The sequence below is a fragment of the Asterias rubens genome, chromosome 21 (genome assembly GCF_902459465.1).
Source record: "Asterias rubens chromosome 21, eAstRub1.3, whole genome shotgun sequence".
Classification (NCBI taxonomy): Eukaryota; Metazoa; Echinodermata; class Asteroidea; order Forcipulatida; family Asteriidae; genus Asterias; species Asterias rubens.
Window position 1 is genome coordinate 7,574,918 of NC_047082.1, and position 23,560 is coordinate 7,598,477.

Consider the following 23,560-nt stretch of genomic DNA (forward strand, 5'->3'; position numbering starts at 1 on the left):
GCATAGGAGAACTGTTGATATAATAAAACATTCTTAGAAACGACTCACTCTGAAATAACGCAGTGTTAGGGAAAGAGGTCATGTTTCACCACCAATCCAAAAGCACACAATTCTGATCATTCTATGCAACAGGGTTTATTTCCAATCATTATTTTCTTGCAACTTCAAAAACCAATTGAGCCCAAATTTTCAAAGGTTTGTTATTTTCTGCATATGTTTGAATACAACAAGAGAGGATACTGGTCTTTGACAATTACCAAAAGCATACCCTGCCTTAAAAGTGCATTTTGTTAATGTCTCCCTAAAAAATACATGAAAAGCCAGGACTGGTAGGATTTTCTGCTTAATTTCATCTGCCAAATATTCACATGCGTTAAGAAAAGAGCTGACAGCAAAAGAAATGGAAGCTCGCTTACAACTCTTGAATTTAACCTGATCTTTCAGTGTTTTTTTTGGTCTAAGACATTATTCGGTGCCTGATCAATTTAATGGACCCAGAGTGTTGACAAACAAAACTTGACAAAACAAGGATGCCAACTGCCTCTAGCTACCGAGTAATCTTGATGGTCGAGTTGGTATGACAGTGCTCTAGAATTGCAAAGGTCGTGGGTTCGAATCCCAACCGAGTAATATGCTTGTGAATTTTTTAACAGAACTCGGGAAAGTACTACAAGTATACAGTGCTAACACACATCGGTGTACAATGTATATGGGTAAAACCAAAATTAATATTCTTTATCCTTGATGCAAATTTAACATCTATTAAATTTACAATTTGATCAGCAAGTCAAAGAAAGTGTGAACACGGCAAAAGTGTGTCATATCCTGCAGGTGTAATCGCTTCTTGTTAATAGTTGAAATGTTCTAATCTAAGTAAATTTATAGGCAAAGCAGCTTTCTTTACATTACCGAAAATCATACCATTGTTTCTGTGACAACATTTTCAAATGTACACAAAGTTTTTAAAACACACTTGTAAATTCAACAAAGCACCTTAATACGATTTAGATTACTTAAACTCAAATTTCACTGCCCCATCAACCAATGCGTGCGCTTCCACCACTTACTAACGTTTCTTCACATTTGAAGTTGTTTTGGGTGGTGGTTCTCTTTTTTTCTGCTCAAGTCGCAGGACAGCACTTTTTTTCGTATGTTAACCGATGCCAACATTAGATCCAGAATTTCATTTTAGCATTTTCACATGCTCTGTGTTTGTGATAAATACATTGTACGTGGCTCAGCAGGGTGACTACTTCAGAAGATAGTCAAGGGGAGTACACCAGTTATAATAAACAAGTATTTGATAGAAGTACAAGGCTCAGTTAAAACAAGCACCTCTGTTTGTTATCCATTTGCTGTTTCTGTTACTGAGAAGTACCTGTAGCTGAATTTGATTAATCCTATCCAAGTTAAGACGAGTAACCTGTCCTTACGTTAGGATGGGTTCAATGCCTCCTAACATATTCGGATACATAACTAACTCGTCGTAAGTCCCAAGATTACTCAAGCGGTAAGTCCGAAGCATGTAAACATTTAAAGTCTGTGGCTACAGCTGAGAGTGTTAGCCAGAGATGTTCATCTAGCCAAAGCCATGGGTTTCCCACACAGCCGAAGCTATTAACAGACTAGTTAAATCTTGTGAGTTATTTCAACTCAAAGTTGTGTTGTAGGAGTTACTTTGAGAGCTTGAGTGGCAAGGATAGTGAACCAAGCTGAAAAATATATCACTGATCAACCAAAAAAGTAAAAAATAACAAATAAATAACATATATTTATTTTAAATTTGTTTTTCATCTGCAAAATGAAGCCTCATCATCCTCTTACAATAAGGCATTATCAGCTTTATTCGCAAATGATTCCATAATTAATTGAGTTTCCTCACAACCACATGATCTCTACATATAGTCACGCCGGGACGACTCTTCGCAATGCTGTCAAGCTACTTTGGGACAGGTCCATTAAGATTTGAATTTGAGAGTTATCCACAAAAGGCATTACATCTTGGTTTGTATTACTTCCCCTTGCCACAAACAAACAAAATCAACTAAAACAAACAATACAAAAATGACAACGCTTAACGAGCGATGTAAACATTAATAGAATACTTATAAAAGCAAAAGAACTAAATTTAGATTTTGAGCCCTTCAGTGTTGTATTTGGGAACAGTTCTCATGAGTATGAGTTGCAAGTGAGTAGTCGAGTCTAAATGAAGTTGGAAATGATGGCACAGTAAAAGATACTCAAATATTATTTGAGGTATGACAGCGAGTTTTACACTTTAAGGGAGTGTCTCAAAGGTCAGGCATGTTCTAGATGCAAAAGAATGTTCCCGTGGGCACAGGCCTGCTATCGAGCAATCATACATGAGTAAACATGTGCATTAGTACTTTGAGCGTTTCAGTGGAATGTTCCGGCGATACAATGGAACAGTCCATGAGCACACACTGGAATACTTATCCAATGGAAGACTTTGAAACGCTAGGTGGCAGCAGACTTACCTGGTGAATTTCCATTGTTTACATAGTTTTGAGTACGAGCACATTAAAGGAACACGCTGCCTTGGATTGGTTGAATTGGTCTTTGAAAAGCGTTTGTAATCGTCTGTTATATAATGCACGTGGTTAGAAAGATGATTTAAAAGTAGAATACAATGATCCACACAAATTTGCCTCGAATTGCGTGGTTTTCCTTTTACTTTGCGAACTAACACGGTTGGCCATTTATGGGAGTCAAAAATTTGACTCCCAATGGCCGATCGTGTTAGTCGACGAGGAAAAAGGAAAACCACGCAATTTCGAGTGATACTTGTGTGGATCATTATATCCTACTTTTAAAATATCTTTCTAATCATATGCATTTTATAACAACCGCTTTTCAAAGACCAACTCGATCCAAGGCATCGTGTTCCTTTAATGGATTTACCTGGTAAGTCTGCCGCCACCTATTGCCTCCAAAGTTTCCCTTTAGAACATTCAGACTGTTCCGACTTTTGAGACGCTCCCTAACCCTGCTTGAGATAATCAAATCAAGAGTAGAATCATCACTTTCAGAGATTGCAGACTTGCTTACAGGAGATCTTAAGATTCCAAGAATCTTCTTGGGTATGACGGCAACAAGTTCACACTGAAGAGAGAGACGAGAAGGAGGAGAGTGTAGGAGAAGGGGGGAGTGGGTGGGGAATTAGACGATACTACAGCATTGGAATCTAACAGCACTTGTTGGGTCGACTACCGTCATCTCCTGTTGGTTTGATGTTACCGGTCGTTCCGCTTGCTGGATCTTTCTGTGGATACTGCGAATGGAAGAAAACAGATGGATAAACCACTTTTAATATGAATTTGATTGACATGCACAAATGAAGAGGTCTGAGCCCGACTCAGGAAAGGAATTTTATTTTAGAGGGCAAGGTTATTTTGATTTTGCAAAGGACACTTCCGTTGGAAATCTTAGAGTTTATGGGAAACCTTTTGCAAGGGGCATCAAGGTTCAGAGCAGGTAAAGGGAGTCCTCCCATGCAGCTCCCATGCAACAACAAGTCTCTTGCCTCGCCTTCCACCTCTTGGTCCCTAGTTCGAATCCCAACGGGGGCACTATGTAGAGAGGGTTTTTCAGTCCCGAATGACTGCTAGGGTTTGGGCACTATGTAGAGAGGGTTTTTCAGTCCCGAATGACTGCTACGGTTTTCCCTGGAATAATTCTCTGGAGTTTTCTTCCCTCATCTATAACTGAGATGTCTTCATCATCTTCTCTTCTCGTTTGGCTCTAATTAGCGCATTAAAATAATAGAGATCCAGATCCAGAATCTTTGGTGTTTCTTATGTTTTTTCAGCAAACCTTCTTTAGAATGTCCTCTGCGAGTGTCATGAAAGCCTTCTCAACGTTGACGTTAGCCTTGGCACTAGTTTCTAAGAATTTAATGCCATTCTCCCTCGCAATCTGCATATCATATTGAAAACAGAGGAAACAAAACATTAAGGGGCTAAGAAGATAAATCATAAAACATTTTTGGAAATCATTCAACCATTTCAAAGTATTCAAGACACATTTCTTGTTACTTCAAGCAGCATACAATGGTAATCCAACAACAATAATATATAGATCTCAACAGTGAATTGAAACAAAAAGTTCAGATTTGTATGTACTTATTGGCTCTAGCCTACCAAATCACCTTCAAAACCAATTCTATAAGTATAGGCCGTTACACTATGAAGCTTTAAATATTTACCCCATTACACAATCTTTGAAATTGTTCAAAGGTCAAATGTCTACAGGGCAAAGGTCAATACTTACAGTCTCTCCCCTTTCTTTGCTGATCATTCTCTTGTCTTCCATGTCACACTTGTTTCCCAACAGCATCTTTTCTACATCTTCATTTGCATGCTGTGGATGTAATGACAAACATCATTGGTCAAGCAATAAGCAACCAAGAACTCACTTACTATTCAACTTTTGCAGAGAGATCATTCTCTGTATATGGCCCCAAAGTAATGAATAAACTTCCTACACATTAGAAATGCCAGCTCACTCACCGCATTCAAGACACTCCTTAACTAACCTGTTGTCATTTGATAACTTTGATTTATAGAAGGGTTCATTTGAGAATCAAAATGAGTGAATTAAATAATGGACAACCAAGAGAGGCACCCAGTGCTACAGTGAGACACAACGACCAACAAATGTCATTAAAAGCAGCTAGGGTGAACTTTCCTCCAATGCTTGGACTAAGTGGCACGGCATTTCAAAAGAATTAGGGCATGAAATAAAATTATGTTTATAAAGGTACAGTATACCTTAAGTTTGTGGTACCATTTGATTGTTTTGTGACCAATAAAACAAACACGTAAAATTTCATTTGATTGAGTTTTTCAGATATCGCTGAACATCCAAAGCGAATAATGTCCAAGCAGGAAGAATAATCCATAATAAGAAAACATAATCTGAGGAATACAAAATCTGAGATTCAAATTCTGGGGCCTAAAAAAACTAGTTTTTATGAAATGATCAGCTGTAAGTGTTGCACCTGGCGCTAGCCATCTTTTCAAAGAGGGCGCCGTCATTATTATGCATAATCCTTTCCCCTTTATACAGAAACCAACATTTTATAAAGAACCCTTCAGTGTTTAAAGACATCACTTTATTTCATATTATTTTCTTGTTTATGAGTGCTTTGCTTACACATGGGCAATTGAAAAAGCTGGATATCCAAGTTGGTCACGATGTCATTCCCAGACTTCCATTGAATTTTTTTCTGAGTGATTTTTCAGGTTTCATTCTAACCGAATTGTATAGCATGTATTGTAAGCAAACCGAGTGTGGAAAGCGTATTGGGTTTTTTGTTGTTGTGTGTGCTTGTGGGGGGTCGGGGTTCTATGGTGAAATGTTGACGACACACATATTCCAAACTCTTTGCACAATATTTTAAACTGTTCCACGCACCCTGATCAACAGATCAAGTGATCAACAGATCAAGTGCTAAAAGGGGTCTAATCATTCATAAAAACTACAAAATCAACAAGTATTTTTACTGCAAGGTGAGTGGGACAAAGTTTTTTAAATTTTTATTATGTGACCTCACTCTTAGCATGGTGCTTTACGCTAGTCTCATAATAGACATGTAGTCCCATGTATCTGTACCTTTAAAGCGCCTTGAGAGTCACTGAGTGACGGATATGCGCACTATTATAACAGGAATGTGACATGCTGTTTGGAAAATAACTGAACCTGGAGCGCAAAGCACCACGCTCGAAAACTTGCGAACATGAAGTCAAATATGAACATTTATTTTTGGTTTACAAAGCCCTACTCTGCAATCTGGTGCCTTACTTTATGCTTTTATCTATTTTTTTTGTTTATGAATTTGATCTTAAAAAAAAAACGTTGGGCCTAATAATAATGATAATATATTATTATAATTTATTAGTTTGTATTTACCTCTTGTATGTTACGTAGCCACTTTGCAATGTTATCGAATGTCTTCTCCTGTGTTATATCATATACCAACATTATACCCATTGCCCCCCTGTAGTATGAGGTGGTAATGGTGTGGAATCGCTCTTGGCCGGCTGTGTCCCATATCTGAAGTTTGATCTTCTTTCCTTGTAGTTCCACTGTCTTGATTTTGAAATCAATACCTGAGTAAGGAAAATAAGAAAATAAGGATCATTAAGTTAATATCCATTTAAATACATCTGAAAAGATATCTTGAAATTTACGACAATTACCGTGGTCCAGTAGTTAGACTGCAGGATTTGCAATCACGAGGTTGTGGGTTTGAATCGTACAAGCTGATTTCACAATGACTTATACTAAGTATTGTCGTCTAGTTACTGAATCAGAGTTTTTTGATTTGTGTAATTTAAAATCTTAGACATTAAAATGTTTGTATGAGAGAGATTGGCTGTTGCCAGCTTGGTGTTTATATCCCCTTGTGGGAGATTGTTGAGTTCCCTCGACGAGAAGATCATCTAAACAAACAAAACAAAAAACAACAACAACAACAACAAACAACAAACAACAACAACAACAACAACAAACAATTACAGTAACATGCAAACCTGGCAGTTATCAATGCTTTCTGAGAGTTTCATTGAAAAGGCTTAATTTTAAAAGTTACTTTTTGCTTTGTACAATTATTTATGCACCACTAATACAAAAAGACATGACTCATGTAAAAACAAAAAAAATACATACTGCATATCCCCTTAAAATAAGTAAACAATATTGTAGATTGGTTATATCTGTGGCCAAGCCTGGCAAGGCTGTACCTTCACATAGGTCCATTAACCATAGTTCTTAAACACAAAACATTTTGACAGCAAAGAAAAAAGATAAATCAAAGCAAATTTTACTTGGATGCAAAGTTGAAACACACATTTCAATATGTTTCCTGTAATACATGTACATCTACTTATAGACCGGAAATGTGTTTGCATCTAATTCTAACTTTAAGATATTTAGCAAACAAAGTAGCCACTCCATTGTTTGGGAAAAACTATCTGGAAAGTATGAGTCACTGTAAAACACAATACCAGCACAAATCATTTGGTAAAATTGGGTGTTACTGGAAGTTTTTGTAATAATAAGGACAATGGGAAAAGATGCCGAGATCTGATGCCATTTTTTCATTCAACATGAGAAAAATATTATAATACTAATAATAAATAGAACTTTGATAGGGCTTTACATACATGATCTACAGGTAAAACACGAGTTAAACCGACTTTGGTTCTGTGTCTGATGAACCCCCAAAGCGTTTAACAGAAAACTTTCTGTATGCGCCACAATTTTTCATTTAATAGATGTTAACTTTGCATCGGGGATAAAGAATATTAATTTTGGCTTTTTACTCATACACCGATGTGTGTTAGCACTGTATACTCAGTACTTTCCCGAGTCCTGTGAAAAAATATCACAGGCATGTTACTCGGGTGGGATTCGAACCCACGACCCTTGCAATTCTAGAGCAGTGTCTTACCAACTAGACTACCGAGGTTGCCCGGCAGCTAGAGGCAGTTCGAATCCTATGATTTGGCAGCGGGTACCGCAACGATATAATAGATGTTAAATTTGCATCGGGGATAAAGAATATTAATTTTGGTTTTTACCCATACACCGATGTGTGTTAGCACTGTATACTCAGTACTTTCCCGAGTCCTGTGAAAAAATATCACAGGCATGTTACTCGGGTGGGATTCGAACCCACGACCCTTGCAATTCTAGAGCAGTGTCTTGCCAACTAGACTACCGAGGTTGCCCGGCAGCTAGAGGCAGTTCGAATCCTATGTTTTGGCAGCGGGTACCGCAACGATATAATAGATGTTAAATTTGCATCGGGGATAAAGAATATTTTTCATTTGATATGAAATATTGTAGTAAATGTTTTTAAATGAGTGAAAAAGTGGTGGCGTCATAAGAAAGTTACCTTGCTTAACAATAACAAGGAGTTAATACTGGATTGAATTAATTGTTTTCATTTTTAACTTTCGAACTAAATGCACAAGCAAATATAAACGTTAAAAATATGGAATAAACTTAGGTACACAACCAAATAAAAAACAATAGCCAAAAATAATCTTAGAACTTTTACTGAAAAAATTATCGTGTTTTGAGTGAAAAGGTGGCGGATAGATTCAGTATCTTTTCCACTGTGTTTCCAACTCCATCAATAAGGTTAACATAATGACAGAAATCATCAAAATCATCACAATAAATAAACACCAATGTCAGTAAATTCATGATACATTTCCATCATTATCACACCACCTTGTGATGGACAAGAATCACTTACCAATCGTGGAATGGAATTTCCGAAGTGTCGGATCGTCCATATTAACAAACCTCCCCACAATGGCGCTCTTGCCAACAAAACTATCGCCTACGACGATCATCTTCATCAGCATATCATACAAGTGCCTTGAGAGTTCTCCATTTTGTCCATGGCCGCCCATGGTATGCCTGAAACACACCAGTGGGAGACTAAACAACGGAACGTTACAAGCTTGACCTCCAAAAGTTCACACTGGATGCTGTCGTTTGTACACAGAGTACCGTGGCAATAGTCCTCCAAAACACCCCAACAGTAGCAAACTTGAAATCCACTAGTGGAGTGTCACTTATCTTACCCTTGAAGGGGTCAAATTGTAAGAAACTTAACACTTGGACCTAGACCTTACAGAGATTTCTTGGTACACTTTAGGCCATAGAGCAAGACTAAGATATCCACACTAGAGGGGTATACCCATGTATACCACCGCACAAAGACCAAATAGTTTCTAGGTTAGGTCAGGTCAGGTTCCCTGTACACCTGCTTTTATTTCCCTTCAAAACTCTAGTAATCCACAGACAGAGCCAAGCAACACACAGTACATGTACCCATTGTACCTACCCAAGCACCTGCCTAGAACCTAGGGTAACAAGTCAGTCTGAGAAGTGGAATTATTCCTACAGGTTACAAGACTGTATCACCAGTTACTACCATGTCCTGCTCAATATTCATGAACCATAGTGATCCTCACTCCACTGTTTGCATTATCCATGATCCAAAGATTTACTTCATTCATAGTGCCCACCCAACTGTTCACAGTTACATTGCCAAACAGGTATTGTTATGCAAAGAGATGGCTCACAGATTAAGTGGATGACTGATTTACAGAATGTGTACCTGTCATGCCTAACAGTGGCCAATGAAGAAACAAATTATGGCTAGGGTGCAGGTGTTGGTGCCTAAGCCCACCCCACCCTCCATTTATTTTCACTTTCTTGTAAACTAATCCTCAAATAGTCACTGTTTATTGTCCCTACCCACCTATGTAAAAAAAAAACATGTTGATTTTGTACAAAAAATATCAATCTTCTTACATGAAGCAGGGAAATAAAATTATGACAAAAGAAGCACTTCAATCAATTTTTTATTTTATATTTTTTATATTTGGAAATAAGTGTTGCTTTTGTTTGATTGATTAAAAAATTTGATTAAAATAAAAAAATCCATGTGACACCAAATGAGAAGCCGGGAGTTAAATAAATGAGTGAGCAGACAAACTCCTCCCGCCCAAATGTACAACAATATCAAAATACCGGTAATACTAGAACTTTAAATCCTCTTTATTTCGTGTCATAGTTTCTTTATTACTCAAAACAATGATTTTACTTTAATCAATGGAATTGTGGGTGTTCCCCTAAGCTCCCTGCCAACTATTTAATTAGCATGGGGTCAGGCATACTGATCCTATAAGAGTCCAAACATTTGGGTCTTCAGTTAATGCAAAATTAATGTTCTGTTTCCAGTTACCTGACTGAACCGAAATTGCGACTCCTGATTTGCCTTTATTCCTTAATTTTTGCTTTGTCAAACTTTTCAGAGTAATACAAATAATAATATATTATTTTATACAAATTAATGTATAAAATTCCCAAACTTACTGACCCTAATTGAAATTATGGCATGTTAAAAGAAACATACTTTTATTTTGGGCCCGAGAAGATTTAAGTATTTTATCAGAGTTCAAACATTTGAGCATTGGGTTTAAATAGATTGGCACGTTTTAATCGACTTTGGATTACGCCATTCCAGAATACTTTTGCTAATGCCAAGGCGGAGAGGTTGGGCAATGTCAATCCGTGTTTGATAACTATGGCCACATGTAAATTAACATACGAGGAGGACCAGCTTGTGTCCAAACAAAGTTTTGGGCAAATCCTTAACATAAAAGTTTACAACATTGCTTCACAATAGACGGAAACAATAACAGGCTTGCTGAGTGTATCTTACCAATGGTTTCAAAACAGTGATGGCGCTCAAAAACTCCATCCACAATCTGAGTGACTATAGCAGATTTTCCTGTTGCACTGTCACCAATAACAATCAGTGAAATGTATGGTTTGTTTCCCGTCAAACTCTGCGGGACTGCTCTAGAAGGTTTTGAAATGCTGGAATATGACATGTGAGGCACTTAACACCAGAAGGAGTTCTTTTTGTTGATTTCACAAAGTTAGCTTGTTTACTCTCAAAAGTCAAGATACTGCCAGATATTTTTTAATGAAGTTATAAATGACTATGGATACAGTCAATAGTGAGTGTGCGAGCAATTTGACAATGTTACGGTCTGTGTTACTGAGGGATGAAGTTGTCACGTGCCCGCTACAGGAAGTCCTGTTGCCAATTGACACACCATCGGGGGAAAAAACAGATCTAGATCTTGTGCAATTCAAGTTGAAAATGCGTGTCAAAACATTTCGCTTTAAAAATAAAAATGCTGTCTTTAAAATGAACACTAAATACATTTTGTTTTCACACACTATCAACCAACAAAATTGGTTTGAAATCAAATTGTTTATTAATCTTAGGCCTGTATGCTTTGTTTTTGAAGGGCAAAGGCACCAAGGCGTTTTCTCATTGTAGAGGACACCCTACTATAAAGAAATTGTACATTTCTAGCATTTCAGTGACCACGGGGCATGGAGGCAATTGCCTTCGTTGCCTTTCACCCAGGGGTATAAATGGGTACCTGCGAGGGTAGAGGTTGATATTGTGTTTGAAAAAGCCTTTGGAGTGCCACGGCAGCTCGGCTGTAGGGAGCTGAGAAAGATTAAAGGGATGTTATTGGCCCAATGACCAGGGGACTATATGTAAAGCGCATTGAGACGGTTATTGTGAAATGTGCTAAAAAATAAGAATTTGTTAATAATAATAATACATTGCAGTGTTCTATAAGCGCATTCAGGGTCTTCCCCAGTGTTAAGCCAACAGAACCAATGAACCTGCTGTTTTACTGATCCACCAGATGGTGACAGAATCTACCACAGGCTGTGAACACCGCCCTCTGTTGGCAAAATAACACCAATGCAAAACCTCAAAAATTACACTGTGATCTTCAGCCCAAAATTAACAATAAGGGTCAACCTAATAATGCAGTTTTTTCCACGTACATGGAAAAGTAAATATTGCTGTTGCATTCTGCTGTACATGTACCAGTAACCAAATTGACATGTGGTATTCTATAAAGTGGTCATGGCATGAGATTCCAAACACAGCACCAGAGTATTTTTCAAAGGCTACAAATTTAACGGCCTATCATGATGATCTACTGTACCAAGTATGGCAAAGTAAAACTTACTGTGCTAACAACATTAAATCCAAAATATCACAATAACTATCTCATCACATAGTCCTTGAAGTTGAACTTTGGGACAAGTCACTATTTCCTGGTTACATGGAGATACATGAAGTAGGTATTCAGTGTACATGGTGTAGTTGAAGATTAAAAATCATTGAAAGGAAATACACTGTAGAAAATCATGTACCGGTAACGCACATTATGTATGTATGTGGTTGCAGGCCTTGAAGTTTGGTCTTGAAAGAGCACAGCAATTTTCCTCTGCTAAGGGGCACTGCTACATGACCAAAATGTGTACAGAACTTTCCAAAGGGCACCACAGCAAAAGCACAGGGCACCATGGCAAATTTGAGGCCTTGGTTCATACAGATATTACATACTTTTATATAGTCATATAGATAGTCACTCAGGAATAAAAAAATGTAATTTAAGTATAGCCTATCAATAAATTTACTTGTTCCTTATTCATGTTAACACTCACCAATAGTGGATATAAAACTTTCCCTGTAATTATTATCAGAGTAGCGTAGTACTATGGATGACTTTCCTACTTCTGAATCACCAACCAGTAAAAACTTTAAGATGAGATCAAACGCTGGCCGAATGTTATATTTTGCTGCAAACGATTCCTGCTGAGGGCTGGTCATAGATATAGGTCGACTGTTCGCCGAGTGTTGACTACTACGACTAGAAGAAGTACTCCCTTTTTTAGTCTTCTTCTTCTTCGACGGCATTTTTCCCCGAATTTCAAATTACAAATCACAAAAAGGTTTGGACTCCGACACCGACACTAGCGAATTATGAATCCGGCAGGAAACTCATTCTCATAAAGCCATCGGTATCCATTAAGATAGGTTGGGTCTTCAATAGCTAATAGCAGTTGATAGCAGCTACATTTTCAAGTCCACCAAATGAACTATCAATCGTGAGGTTCAAGGTGCGAATCCTTCCAGTCACTTAACACATGGCTGTCAATGCAAGGTCAAGGTTCAAGACACAGCATCAGCATAATTATATCAAGCATGAATGAGCAAACTAACAGTAACTTTCCTCAGCTAGTGCATTCATAGTAGCATCCAGTCAAACAAAAACAGCATAATAACCTCTCTCCTTCATCCTACGAAGGTTCTCTATTAATTAATTGTACATCAGCAACTTAGACAGGTGGATTCTCTTCAAGTTTAACGTGTAAATCCTTCAGACGCTTGTTACACACTGCTCCAATAAATGTACCGTATCATCACATAAGAGTTGAAAAGCACCAGTTCCTATTACACGTATAATTACCTAAACACTCTATACATGACCGCGTTCGACTAAGTGCCTCGACTCAGGATATCCTGAGTAAAAAAAACAAGGGTGACATTTTGTAGTTTGCGTTTGTCTCAATCTGAAATTGTTTGCAAACTTTCCTTGATAGAAGAGTGACACACACACACAAAAATTAAAACGAAAACTAGAGCAGTAAATTTTGTTGCACTATCAATCTACAAGTTACCATTCTGAAGTTTTCCTGGTTAGGTTATAACGGAAATGATGGCTCAACATTTCGCAACTGATAAACTGTTTGTATTTCCCCTACTTGAAACCACACCAGTGAACGGAACACTAGCTAGTTTTCATGCCACATGCCTGAAAGTAAATACACGATCAAGGATGACATGTGTACTTGGGTTTAAGAAAATGTATACATTTGACCCGCACATAACTTTTATGATTCTATGCAAAAACAGTTAACAGAACAAGGAAGTAAAAGAAGCTAGTGTTGAATAACTTTCGAAAGAACCCACTATACAGTTCCACTTTCAGACAAAGCACTCCCTTTTCCCATTAAAATACTTTGTTGCAAAAGTACTTTACAGGCCAAAGAAATATTTTGCTTTTTGGGGAATGGGGAATATTGAGCAATTCATTTGTGCATTTTCTCTATCTTATCTTGGGGGCTAGAGGGAGGGGACAAGGGTTTAAGCTAGGCGTTCCCCATCCCACCCCCTCCATTGCAGCCAATTTAACCAAATATAACCGAATCGATGTCCATTACTATTAACCAGGAGTCGATTTCACAAAAGGGACTAGTCCTAACTTAGGATTAGTCTTACATGTAGGAGATATTACAAACTTAAGGCTGGTACTACTTGAGATAAGACTAGTCTTAACTCTTTGTGAAATCCACCTGAAGTCTTTATCACTTCATCAGACCCTTGCTGACATAGTAATGTCATTGCTACTGTACACTGGACCTGTTTTGGGACTTAGACAAAGCCATGCGTCTCACTTCATTATTATCCTGATAATCCAATCAATTGATCTTGTAAGCTCAAGTAGAAACATTCCTAAGGATTACAAATGTACAGCCAATGATTTGATCAACCACTGCATTTCCTCAAGTAGATGTAGGATCAAATAACCGGGCCTTGAGCTTCACTCTTGGAGGAGCACAGCAATTTTCTTCTGGTATAACAGGCACTTGCACAGTACATGTGTGAGGAAATTATAAATTTGCATTGTTGGATATTGACAAAGGGCACCACAGCAAGAGCACAGGGCACCACAATTGCTGAGGGTGATGTGGGTTATTCAGAAGCCGTGGATCAGATTCATCTCTCGGACAATCACATCATGCAAGGAGATATTGGGCACAGGTTTTATATTAAGGAAATATATCGGTTACACCTTCAAGTCTTGAAGAAAATAATAGTTAAAAAAAAAATGAATAAAACGCTCACGGCTCACTGAGCGATAAAAACAATCAGAAATCAGAATAAAGTATATAGAAGAACAAAAGCCTGCAAATATAGGGCACAAATAAAATAAAAAATCTACACAGAGTACTTTCGCAGAGGATAAGCCTGACAGGTTTCCGGACATTGTGTTATATGCTAAATGGGACCCTTAATTTAATTCATTATACAAGGCCTCATCACTGCGACAATTTTGAGACAGGTTACTTGGAAGCAACCATCTTAAGGAGGATCTTTAGAATGGGACTTGAGGGACGCTCAATCAGGAAAGTAGAGATTAACCCACACAAATACATCCAAGTCATTTAATTGATGCAGTTTAAAACAAATTCACTTTGTACCGTCAACATCCTCTTTGCATAGGGATAAATTACAACATGTTGCCGGTTTTTTGGTTTGCTTTCATTTGAGGAAGGAAATTGGGAAATAGATACAAAGTCAAACATTTCAGTGACTGATATTGTCTGGTTTAAACAAATGTTAAGTCATTACTTCCTCTGTGATCTACATGTATGTAGTACATTGGGCTTGGTACTGGTGAGTTGCCATTATACTAAAACAGCGCCCTCTTGTGTCCTAGATTTCTCCACTGAAATCAGACCAAGTCAGAAATTTAACAGCACAACCCTGTGCACGTGTAAGGTAAATGTAGTCAGTTTTCTTTTAAAACAAAACAACTTCACTTTTCCACTTGAATCAAACATCTCATTACATCATTAGATGTAACCTGTAAACTTCATGAATATAAATTGTTTAAACTCAACAAGCTGTCCATTTTCAATTCGACAAGAGTGATAAACTTTGCTTTATATAGCAATTAGAATTGGTTCGCATTTAAGATCAGTCGTAGCTCTTTGTGGAATCAGCTTACTGTTTCCATAGTGGTTATTTTCAACTTTCACCTTTGAAAGGTGTTTATTTAGCCCATTAGAAGAACAAAATTCCCCCAAACTTCCCACGGATATTGGTAAATTGTATTTTAACCACATATTTAAAGTGAAATGGAAACCACTAGTAATAACCACAAATGTAATGTGAAGGTTAACTTGTTATTACAATTTGTCATTTAAAGGGGACACTTTGTAACCACTCTGCAACCAGCTACGTTTTTATTGCCACTTTTTAATAGTGGCAATACAAAACTTACCTGGTAAAAAGAACGATAGCATAAAGCATTTTAAGAATCATTTCACTACAAAGTAATGTGGTTGGAAAATATATTTTATAAGTTTTTATCGGTTTTTAATATTATTTAGTGCAACCTTAACCAGATAAACTAGTGAAATGACAAGCTAATTGGTCCTACTGGCTAGTTACTGAAACAGTCAGTTTAGGCAAACCCTGACAATGGTAACTCTGTTAATTTTGAAGACACTTTGACAATTGCAAAATAACACCTGAAACTTTGTTTGTAGTTAGCGTGTAATGTTCGTAATAATATTAATATTATTATGCATTCAAAGTTTCATGCACTACACTTCAAAATTCAATTGTCTTTCTTCAAACTGTATTATTATTGGGTTTTTAACTATTTACAATGTACCATCATTGTATTTCTTTTTCAATGGCATTTCCTCACTCACTTTGCAGTCTCCCCCTTCTTTTTCTTTTAAAAGCCTTGTTTTTAGCTACAAAAAACAATCAATTATTGATACTATAGAAACTTCTTTGAGGTACATGTATAGTACAATCAGTACTCCATGCTGCAACTTAGCTGCAACACATGATTTTTTTTGTAAAACAAAATGTCCATTTGAGGGGAGTCACAGATGCACTCTGGTGGGGCCTTGCAGTGCTCTGTTCCCCATCAAGTGGCTGGGCCAGGAGGGTCCCGAGTCTGGGCAGGGTGAACCAGTCATGCCAGACAAGGGGCAATGGGTGTTGTGGCCCCCGACAGGACCCAGTTCAGTAATTTGATGGCAAGATAAAGTACACATTATCTGAACAAGCTGGACTTCAAATGAGTCATGAAGACCTTCAGCCCGAACCTTAACCAGCTCACTTTAAACCACTACTTGTAGTAGTCCACCATGAAACCATATTCACAGTACACCTGCACATGTTCCGAGACTGACCCTGCGTGTGGGGTGTCAAAGCCAAGGAATCTAAATGCATGAAGTTCACCGGCCCAAGCTACAATGTATGCATCAAAGTGTGAGTTTGAATCCCAGTTGTGTCACTAGTGCCCTTGAGCAAGGGACTTTTAAACCATAATTTCTTCGTAAAACGTTGGGAAGGTAGCGCATTCTGCTACCAGCCAGCATCCTAGTGGATAATACCAATGCCTACATCCTTGGGGGTAACCTTGTTTCAGCCATATAAGTTGTACAATGAAGGTGGCAATGTGTCCCTGGTGAGAGTTGATTGGGTCGAAACAGCCCAAATCATTCAAGAAACAGCCCAAATCATTCAAGAATCAGCCCAAATCATTCAAGAAACAGCTCAAATCATTCAAGAAACAGTCCAAATTATTCAAGAAACAGCCCCCTCACCTTGAAGTGGCCATCCGGCCTTGTGATGTTAGGCGATATCTCATACAAAAAATGTACAAAATTGAAAAAGACTTGAGCTACTTACCAATTGTTGATAAGTATGAGTAACTAAAAACATCGCCAGTGTATCTAAGCAGAATACATGTTTTTCCCACACTTGCATCGCCAATCAGTATCAGCTGAAATAGCCAATCATACGTTCTAGCTGTCATCTGTGCACTGTGTCCGACATGTACGTCATTCACAATGGACTGTCCTACATGTCATTTCAATTCTCAATATTAACAATGTAAACAATGGCTCTGCTGACTTCAGAGTTTCTGTCTTTTTTGACTGAATTGACTTAACTGCACAATGATTTCCTTGTGGTGTTTTTATACTGTACATCATGTTCATTTAGATAACAACTCTATTTGTTTCGTATACCATTATGAATTGCATGAACCGATGACAATTCTAAACCAGTCCAAGATGGCTGCTCGGGTTACACAAAATAACACATCGATTTCTTATCAGTATTGACAAACACATCAAACAGTTCAAGTACAATGTACAAGTACGTTTCATGCAATCTCGCTGCTTTTAAACATATTATTTAATAGAAAAAAATCCCTGATATTCAGATGGTCTAAAGTACATTACACAAATTATGAGAAACGACTGATTGGAAATTCCCGTCCAGCGTGTTCGGATGATTAGAGACAGGCAACTTGTTGAAGTTTGATTGAGCAATCTAAGTTGAGAAGCTGACTTCATAAAGTTAACAAGTAGTTTAAGGTCATGTCACACATGGCACTTTTTCGTTGGGGGGGGGGGACACGACAGCTGGTTTAGAAGTTATCAACTCCACTGCCGTCACAATTAACACTTCGTTTCAACAAGGCATTTTTTCAACAACCTGTTGACTTTGGGTTCTCTCCATTATTGCTCAAATCTGTGAAGCATTCCGGACTCAAGTTTGGGAAAAGGAAATTCTCAGGTGAATGTTTGTTGAACTTTTTGAAAACTTGATTTGAATGATTGGTTTTAATACACTGTAGAAACCAATCTGGAACATTTTAAATGGTGCAATTTTATGAATGATGTGTTGATATTTGTTTGCATAATCAGCCGACAATTCGCACCTATCACCCCGGCTTGGATCCTTGTGGCTTTTCACATTCCATTAGAGTCAGGGTTTCCCAGTTAAAGATAGTTTCCAGGAAAAAAAGATTATTGCCAAGGAAGTCTGGACTATAGTTTCCTATAAAATGGGGTTTAAATATCCAGCAGTATTCCCCAACTAGAAAACAAGCTTGGCGCACAGACACGCTTTCTATGGCACCTGCCATGCTGAAGAAGCCACCGCCAAGGTTAAAAAATTGGTTTGTCACATTTTTGTCAACCCCTTTTTTCAAGTTCATCAGTTCAGTTTGTGCTCGCATTGGTCACCAGTCAATCCAGAACTGGTAACTGTTTTTTTTTAAGTTGATAATTTCTCCAATTAATTACACCACTTCTTCAACTAGCAGAGAAAGGTCCATATTAATTTACTGAACTGAGACGAACAAAAGGAACATAAAAAAAAGTTTTAAGGTTTGAAAGTTAAATGTTAAAAATGCAACATTGATGGTTTTACATGCATTTGACACATTGAAAGTCAACCTCTTTAATATTTGATGATATTCTCTTTCAAAGTCATTTTTATCCGGGGTCTTGAAACCTAAAATGAGTGTTGCTATTCATTGTTAATTACTGAGAAAAGTTGATAAAATTATTATTATTATTAAAAAAGTGCCCATTACCAGAGAAAAATTGCTGTGCCCTTTAAGAATGAAGTTTAAGGCCTGGGGTACTTCTTAGAAGCAAGAACTACTGTTTGGAAAACCAGACTTAGCACCTAATAGCCCATAATAGGCCTTGTAATCACAGATTCCCCTGTTACACTCAATGCCTGCAGTCGCAAGACAAATGATGTGTGATGTCTGGTCTTATCAATATTATCAAGCTACTTAGATTAAAGCTACACAACTATGACCACATAATTTGGAAAACCAGACTTAGCACCTAATAGCCCATAATAGGCCTTGTAATCACAGATTCCCCCGTTACACTCAATGCCTGCGTCGCAAGACAAATGATGTGTGATGTCTGGTCTTATCAATATTATCAAGCTACTTAGATTAAAGCTACACAACTATGACCACATAATTTGGAAAACCAGACTTAGCACCTAATAGCCCATAATAGGCCTTGTAATCACAGATTCCCCTGTTACACTCAATGCCTGCGTCGCAAGACAAATGATGTGTGATGTCTGGTCTTATCAATATTATCAAGCTACTTAGATTAAAGCTACACAACTATGACCACATAATTTGGAAAACCAGACTTAGCACCTAATAGCCCATAATAGGCCTTGTAATCACAGATTCCCCTGTTACACTCAATGCCTGCGTCGCAAGACAAATGATGTGTGATGTCTGGTCTTATCAATATTATCAAGCTACTTAGATTAAAGGCAGTGGACACTATTGGTATTACTCAAAATAATTATCGGCATAAAACCTCACTTGGTAACGAGTAATGGGGAGAGGTTGATGGTATAAAACATTGTGAGAAACGTCTCCCTCTGAAGTGACGTAGTTTTTCAAGAAAGAAGTAATTTTCCACGAATTTGATTCCGAGACTTCAAGTTTAGAATTTGAGGTCTCGAAATCAAGCATCTGAAAGCACACAACTTCGTGTGACAAGGGTGTTTTTCCTTTCATAGATATCTCGCAACTTCGATGACCAATCGAGCTCAAATTTTCACAGGTTTGTTATTTTATGCATGTTGAGATACACCAAGTGAGAACACTGGATTTTGACAATAACCAATAGTGTCCATTGTCTGTAAAGCTACAAACAGTGCTACATATTGCACCTTAACCACTTTCATGACTGTGTTAATCACTCAGCCATTAAATGTGTGAAGGAGGGTTCAATCAACCTAGAATAAAACATTTATAAAGCGCCTAAATCAAAGGTTTGTTTAATGACACTGAGGCACAGACGAAATAAATAAGACATTGATGGTAGTCCTCCTGACACAAGAGGGCTTGGCTAGAGATGTTGTGTCCCTGATGTAATTTGAAAGGCTACTTTAATACTGACTCTTACCACAATTTTAGTATTTCTGAGATAATTTTTTTATCACCAATGTATGAATAGGAAAAGTTTCCGTATGGCGCCACCACTTTTTCATTCGATATGAAATAATATAGTATCTAATTTACCTCAATGAGATACCCCTTTTTGTAAAAATGAGTGAAAAAGTGGTGGCGTCGTACGGAAAGTTATCCTATGAATATGATGACCCCATATGTTTTGCTTACTTGCTCAAACCATGGAGGTAGAAATAGACATACCCCTTTGTGTGAGCTGGGGCCAATTTCACAAAGAGTTAGGACTAGTCCTAACATAGTCCTAACACTAGTCCTAGGAGATATACAAATTGCATGGATAGTGCTAAGTTAGGACGAGTAACTGGTCCTAACTCGAGATAAGACTAATCCTAACTCTTTGTGAAATCCACCCCCTGCAGAACCACTGAGTGAGACAATCGACAAACTTTCATAAAAAGCATGGATACAATACAAAGTATCGAAGCAATTTGGAAAACATCATTACAAAATACACTGCACTGGAGGCAAACCAAATCTAACAAACATGTTTTACCAATAAACGATGCATGAGCATGATTAGTCAATGATGCAGAACTCATGTTTTCAATACTTGGACTCTTGGAGGTTACTGAAACAAAATCTCAAAATTGGCTTCCAACCTGACAGTTATCTTTACACAAAGCCTTCGGAAGTTCAGACAATTGTCATAATTAATTAATCCAGATAGAGAAGATGAATGTGACTGAACAAAAGTTTATAATACATTTTTAGTTGTTTCTAGTTTCTAAATATGGTTTTGAATTTAAGTAAACAAAAAATAACAGTTTGTTGCACAAATTAGGTAGACGCTACCCGACTGCCATTTTGTATCTTATTGTGAACAAAAACTTGTTTTTAAAAGTAACATAGGGGGCCTACAAAGTATTTGGTATTATAATGATAGACAAAATGCAAAAGATTGCATGCTCTGTTTCTGAAGGGTCAAAATGAACGTGATGCTCAACCGCTTTGTGCATGTCCGCATGCCCACACAGGGACATTAATTACCAGTGTGTTTATATTGCATTACGCGTAACATTAGCACCAAACATAAGACTTGCGCGCTACGCCTTATGACATGTAAAAACACTGGACACTTCTCGTGTTTATCATGACACACCTTAGCCTAGGTCCATAATAACTTGATGTGCTCTCCACCAACAATATATAAAAATAACGAAACTGTCCGATGATGCCCATCGTTTGTATTGTTGTTGTTGAGTAGACAATTTTAGGATAACTTTCCGTATGGCGCCACCACTTTTTCACTCATTTTTACAAAAAGGGATATCTCATTGAGGTAAATTAGATACTATATTATTTCATTTAGAATGAAAAAGTGGTGGCGCCATACGGAAACTTTTCCCAATTTTAAATTGAAATTTAATTAGAAAATTACAATACAAAAACAAAGTTTACTTTTACTTTTACAGTTTTACCAAAATTTAGAAAGTGTTACACTACAGTTACACATATAAAAAAAGATGAAACCCGGGTACATAAATGTGTGTGAGTTTGAATTTATATGACATTTCTCCTTGTCCAGCTGAAGTCTTCTTTAATTTGTTTGCTTTGTATTCAAAATATACACAACAAACCGTGGCAGCCAGTCCCCATTTTGTCATACGTGAGTGAGGTATTGCACCAACACACAGGAGACAGAGACTACACACAGACCATGCACAGACTGAGGAGTTTTCACCTCGCAAGATCAAACTATACTTACCTATCGTTGATATAAATGTTGTGTTGAATGTATCGTCTGAAAATCTAAATAGAATACACGTCTTTCCAACACCTGAGTCGCCAATTAGAAGTAACTTGAACAGCAAATCATACGTTTTCTTCGCCATTGTTGTGTAGTGCTGAAGTATCAGAATGTATTCCAACTATGTCCAACCCAAAAAATGGCCACCGGACGTTACCGCAGTCGAGGTTTCAAAAGATACAATATTACTAGTTTGAAAATAAAATGAGTATTACCATCTTCAAAAATAGTTTTACAGTTAATTTACAAGTATAGGTCTGCCAAATTGTGAAATGCGTAAGTTTAATTCATTATATTTGCTTTAAAAAAACTATTGTTGATTAAAATCGAACTGAAAAAGATGCATTGTGGGATCATAAAATGGCTCGTCACAGCGAGCGGTGAGTGACCTTTGACCTGTGAGTCATGCCTGGTCACGGTTTATGTTGTCGTCACTGGGGACTCCGTGCTTGCTTTCGTACATCAACGTCTTCGCATGTGACATGTCACTGATGAAAATGAACGTCCATGACAGACCATGGATGGCATGTAGGAAAAACGAGCATTTAAAATAGTGATGGTAAAAATATAGGGCCTTAACCGTCAAAAATCAGAACACATTAAAAAACTTGCATAATTTATGACGTGACGTCATTTTCAAACGGATCAGCCTCTTCCATAACTGTTGTAGGCCTCCACGATAAAACTTTTAAAACCAGTTTGGACACTATAAACCAAAATTCCAAGTTTATGGCATGCTTACAGAATTCCACAATTCCATGCTTGGGCACGCGTATACCTCCAAGATACGCGAAGTAGGCCTATTGACCCCGCCCACCCCTAACTTTCTTTGGCTGGCTGGGTGCGTAGTTTCAAACGAAACATACTCATTGCAATTAACAATTAATTGCCGATAGACTCTCAAACTTCCTTGTGAAACGCGTACCCCATGTCTTTGGACATGCACGTGTCCCCCGCGTTCATATTAGCAAAACAAAAACGCCGCACTTAAACAAGTTACAGGAAATAACGAAACAGAAAACAAAAGTGCCGCTTTTGAAAGGCAAAGATAGTGTTTCTTCACCGTCCCATTGCTTTAATGTAGGTAATACATTATAACTAACAATAACATGGCATGTGAATATTTCATTTAATTTGAAGTTGCGTTTTTGCGATATCGTCGACAAATAATCCGGAGCGAATGTCATACAGAATAAGATGTTGGGCAATGCTTACAAACTGTGATCTTTTTACATCAGTGACGTCATTATGCCAACTTCGAAGTGCAGTTTCTCAGAAGGCTTTATTTACTATCAAACGCTGTAAGACTTCTAATTAATTGCAAGGGAAAAAAAGAGGAAAAGAAAATACTCCGTACTTTTCTGACACAGAAAGTGAAGAAAAAAGGAGGAAAATCACCGAAACACCTAAAAGATGGTATCAGCTTAAGTATCTCACAATTGCCTGCGTTGCATGCTGTCTTGGTTGACCATCACTTTTAGGTAATCGAAGTTGCGAGATAATAATGAAAGAAAAAACACCCTTGTCACACGAAGTCGTGTGCTTTCAGATGCTTGTTCGGGACCTCAAAATCTAATTCTGATGTTTCGAAATCAAATTCGTTGAAAATTCTCGAAAACTACGTTACTTCAGAGGGAGCCGTTTCTCACAATGTTTAACACTATCAACAGCTCTCCATAGCTTGTTACCAAGAAAGTTTTATGTTAACAATTATTTTTCTAATTACCAATAGTGACCAGTGCCTTCAAACCTACGCAAG

General features: G+C 37.6%; 1 protein-coding gene across 4 annotated transcripts; it reads right to left on the bottom strand.

Annotated features, from left to right (window-relative positions):
* Positions 1 to 2,865: 2,865 nt before the first annotated feature.
* LOC117304665 (ras-related protein Rab-10-like) lies at positions 2,866 to 21,944 on the bottom strand. Of its 4 annotated transcripts, none has more exons than XM_033789228.1 (5): positions 21,760 to 21,944; positions 5,932 to 6,131; positions 4,291 to 4,380; positions 3,835 to 3,936; positions 2,866 to 3,292 (listed from the first exon to the last, which is right to left on the bottom strand). In XM_033789228.1, exons 1-5 carry the CDS (start codon positions 21,884 to 21,886, stop codon positions 3,206 to 3,208), a joined length of 606 nt encoding a protein of 201 aa, XP_033645119.1. In that variant the 5' UTR covers positions 21,887 to 21,944; the 3' UTR covers positions 2,866 to 3,205. The 4 variants fall into 4 exon arrangements, with proteins under 4 accessions (XP_033645119.1, XP_033645120.1, XP_033645117.1 ...); XM_033789229.1 differs by lacking the exon at positions 21,760 to 21,944 and adding an exon at positions 16,934 to 17,168; XM_033789226.1 differs by lacking the exon at positions 21,760 to 21,944 and adding an exon at positions 12,097 to 13,167.
* Between the last annotated feature and the right edge of the window lie 1,616 nt (positions 21,945 to 23,560).